At 43.1% G+C, this 4,057-nt stretch overlaps 1 protein-coding gene across 1 annotated transcript; it reads left to right on the top strand.

Annotated features, from left to right (window-relative positions):
- Positions 1-2,199: 2,199 nt before the first annotated feature.
- LOC119333652 lies at positions 2,200-3,836 on the top strand. Its single transcript, XM_037606483.1, has 3 exons — positions 2,200-2,277; positions 2,382-2,450; positions 2,556-3,836. Exons 1-3 carry the CDS (start codon positions 2,200-2,202, stop codon positions 3,762-3,764), a joined length of 1,356 nt encoding a protein of 451 aa, XP_037462380.1. The 3' UTR covers positions 3,765-3,836.
- The last annotated feature ends 221 nt before the right edge of the window (positions 3,837-4,057 follow it).

Here is a 4,057-nt window from a genome sequence, read left to right as displayed (position 1 = left end):
ATTCATGATACTGTAAAAGTATAAAATCAATATTATATACTCCCTCCGTCCGGAAATACTTGTCGGAGAAATGGATGTATCTAGACGTATTTTAGTTTTAGATACATCTATTTTTATGCATTTCTCCGACGAGTATTTTTGGACAGAGGGAGTACAAGTTATTATTCACGCTTTTTGTCTGTGTGATTTTGGTCTTTTTGTCCTGAAGTCGATGGGCATTTGTTTTCTTCGTGAAACTTTTTATACGACTACAACAAAAGGTCAAGTTTATTGAAAAATGTTTAAGATTTTTTTTACCTTTTGTTTGAAATTTCTATATTTTCCCCCATATATGGTGTATATACACCCGTGATTCAAAGGGTATTTCCCAACTAGCATTTTTTTTGTCTCAGCTCTCCTTTCGGTTGGTGCACAATTAGATGTACTACCTCTGTCCAAAATTAACTGCCGCTAAAATGAGTGTTTCTACAACTGTCGCTGAAACGAGTGAATCTACAAAATGCGTCTAGTTACACTCATTTCAGCGACAGTTAATTCTAGAAGGAGGGAATAGTATTTAATCCTATGACGGGTTTGGAGTTCACCATTCGGTTAGAGCAAAAATTAGATCTATCTAGTGGTATGCCATATCAAATGATGCATCACGTGAACCATTTATCATTCCGCATATTATGCTACAAAGAGAAGAAAAGACAATAAAATAAACACATTGCTCTGTGTCGCGAGTGCTTTTGCTAACATTAATGTTTAGGCAACACCTAAATAATGAACATGTTTTGTACTTTTTCTGTCACGAACTGGATAATGTACATGCAATCTTCAGATTGACAGCAGAGAAGTAATGTATACTGATGTGAGTGTCAGGCACGTTTAAGTTAGTCTTTCCCGGCTGCGGCAACGCACACTTTTCCTTCTAGTACTCCCTCCGTTTCATAATGTAGTGCCTATAGATTTTCTAAAAAGTCAAACTTTGTAAACTGATCAAGTTTGTAGAGAAAAAAATTTATATCTACAATAGCAAAAATATATAATGTGAAACTACATCTTATGATGAATCTAGTGATATATGTTACGCACTTTAGATGTAAATATTTTTCTCCACAAACTTGGTCAAAGTTTGTAAGGTCTGACTTTTCAAAAAATCTATAGGCACTACATTATGGAATGGAGGAAGTATGTGGCTATGTGCTCTGTTTTTGGCTGCGATCCAAAAGCATGAAAGGCTTGTTAAGAGAATCTCATGGACAGATATAACAGATGGGTTACGAATGGATTGTTCATATAAGTTCAAGTAAAGTAAACCAGCCTGTCGTAGCGAGACAAATTAGATGTATACATGCGCTCTTGAGTGGAGTTTATGAGCATGAGCTTTGTAAACTGTGAAGCTTTATCCAAAAAGAAAAAAAGAAAACATTGTGAAGAAGAACTCATACTCTTTTCGTGAGAATTTCATAATAACTGATGGTTAATGTTTCAAAATTTCCGTACAAATGATGGACATAATACAGGTAAATTATATAAATCTGCAAAACTCTAACTTCAAATGCGTGAGAATATCATTTTCTCCTCATGTTATTGCTGCTTTTTTTCCCAGAGAAATTGGCTGCCGATTCATTAAACTGAAAAGAAAAGAAATGTACAAAGATAATGTTGCATCATGCCTGCGTGGGGAACGTATGCGTTGAAGCTTCTCCATTTGCTCAGTCTTGTTTTCCCGGATAACACAGCAGTAAAGAAATGCAGAGCCCAAGCAAAAATAAGCCTAGAGCAAGCGGCCCATCCCGAACGAGGCCCTGGCCCTTGCTCTCCACCAGAAGAAAAAAGAGGGAGGGCTTCTTTGGATCACAGGATTTGCAAAACAAAGGAATAGAAAAAATGGAGGATTTGATTGCCATGACATAGTCAATCCTGTGGATTTTTTCCAGAGGTCGGACCTCATGTGTAAATTCCTTTGGAATCAGCACCTTGGAGACACAATCCTGAGGAATTTTAATGGCCCAATCCTTTGTTGATCCAAATGTGTTCCATAGGAAACAATCCTGAGGATTGATATCCCATGAAAATCCTGTGAAAATCCTCCAATCAAAGAAGGCCGGAAGGGTCGACAAATGGAGGGAAAGCTCTCCCGTTCTGAAAAAAAAGCTCTCCCCATCCCACTGCCTAGCTCGAAACCACCGCCGATACTCCCGACGGTAGCCCATGGAGGCGGCGGAGGAACCCCACGCCTCCGACTCGTCCGTCTCCCCTATCGGCGTCGACGCCCCCGCCTCCAACCCGGTACGTTCTCCTCGCCGCCCTCCGGCGCTGCGCGTACCGCTCGATCGATTCGCTGCCGCCGCCGCCGCCCCCTTTTATTGAAGTTCTGTGTTCTGAGCTCGTAGGTTGTCGCCGCCGGCGCGAGGAAGCGGAAGGCCCCGGCAGCGACTGCGAGGAAGCCTCGGAAGCAGCAGGTTTGTACTGTACTGTAGCAATAAGTCAATAACCTGCCGTCGCAATCTTGCTTGCTTGTTTGATTCGTCTGAAGCTGTTCCATCTATGTTCATTGTTTGGTGTAGGCTCAAGAACCCATTCAGATCCCTGTATACTACGGACAAAGAGAAGAGTTTTATTGCGTGAAAGGCGATGATTTAGTTGATTGTTCATACATTTCTCCTAGAGCAAAAGATTGTGCACATGTAATCGGCCAACTACCGCCGCAGCCGCAGTCGATGTCATTGGTGGATCTACAGCTCTGGATCTTTAAGCTGTTCCGGCTCCATCCAGAAACACAAGATCTCTCTATTAAGGGGTTCATCAAACAACGCAAAACTGACTTGTTGGACGACTTTGAACCTGACTGGTATATGGAGTACTGCCCTTGGGACACATGTTACTTTCAAACTGACAAGTGCTGGAGTGCCTTTGCCAATAAATTAAAGCGGAAAAGGAATGTGATGCAAAAGTTCATGCTGTATGCAGAATGCTCTGAGATCAAGCATTATGCTATTTTGCTCAAAGCCGTGCATGATGATTACTCTCAGTTGGCAAGGGTTGTGTTTCCTGGGACAAAATGCCTAACAACTTCTAACTTCCGCTTCCTCCGCCTAGTGGAAGACCTGTCAATGACACCTAAGGAAATTATAGCTTATCTCGCTAAACACTATGGCGAGCAGATGAGCCCCCCTGAGGCGTGGAGGGCAAGGCAGAAGGCTCTGGAGCGTGAGTATGGTACATTTTACGATTCACACAACTTTGCGCCGAGGTTACTTAAGGATATAACATGTAAAACCCCTTGGGGTTTTGTAGACATCAAGGATGCAGAGGTTGCAGGATGTAACAACTTTCGAGTACTCCACCGTATATTTTGGGCTTTTGGGCAGTGTGTGCCGGCTTTCAATCATTGTCGCCCTGTGCTATGCATTAAAGGCACACCACTATGCGGGAAATATCAAGAGGTGTTGTTGACTGCTGTAGCATTAGATGCTAATGGTTACTCCATTCCAGTAGCATGTGCCGTCGTTGAGGGGGAGACCAAGGAAAGCTGGATGTGGTTTCTTAGGAATTTGGAGCAAGCAGTGAGGCATCCATCGGATGTTTGCATTGTACATGACTACAAAAGAGAGTTGATCGATGCTATAGAGGACTTTCTAAGTTCCGATCAGCAACAATGGGGGAAAGTAGAAAGCCGGTGGTGCATGGAACACCTTGCCGAAGACTTCTTTGCATATTTTGGCGACAAGAACCTGGGTTGCTGTTCAAGAAACTTTGTCAGCAGAGGCGACTAAATAAGTTTGTTAAAATCTGGAAGGAGCTCGATGAGTGACAACAAAATATACAGCAGAGAGAGAAGGTGGTACTAGTGGGGAAATGCAGCAAGAGTTAGGCCAACTCCACCGTGCGACCCCAAACGGACGTCCGTTTTGTCCGGTTTTTGTCCCTTTGGATAGGGATTTGGGGTCGTGTCCGGGCCTGTCCTGGGATGCGGTGGCCGTGCGCCCAGCGCGCGGACGCATCCCGGCCGCATCCTGTCCGCGTATTATTTCTTTGCAAGTCCTTAACTTTATTTCATCATTCATTT

The sequence above is a fragment of the Triticum dicoccoides genome, chromosome 7A (genome assembly GCF_002162155.2).
Source record: "Triticum dicoccoides isolate Atlit2015 ecotype Zavitan chromosome 7A, WEW_v2.0, whole genome shotgun sequence".
NCBI classification, from domain to species: Eukaryota; Viridiplantae; Streptophyta; class Magnoliopsida; order Poales; family Poaceae; genus Triticum; species Triticum dicoccoides.
Note: the sequence above shows the minus strand (reverse complement) of the source record. Positions and strands in the feature narration are given on the sequence as shown.

Coding starts and splice junctions, on each gene's coding strand:
- LOC119333652 (XM_037606483.1), top strand. CDS start 2,200: ATGGAGGCGGCGGAGGAACCCCACGCCTCCGACTCGTCCGTCTCCCCT. Junction 2,278..2,381: donor ACGCCCCCGCCTCCAACCCG/GTACGTTCTCCT, acceptor CTGAGCTCGTAG/GTTGTCGCCGCCGGCGCGAG. Junction 2,451..2,555: donor GGAAGCCTCGGAAGCAGCAG/GTTTGTACTGTA, acceptor TGTTTGGTGTAG/GCTCAAGAACCCATTCAGAT.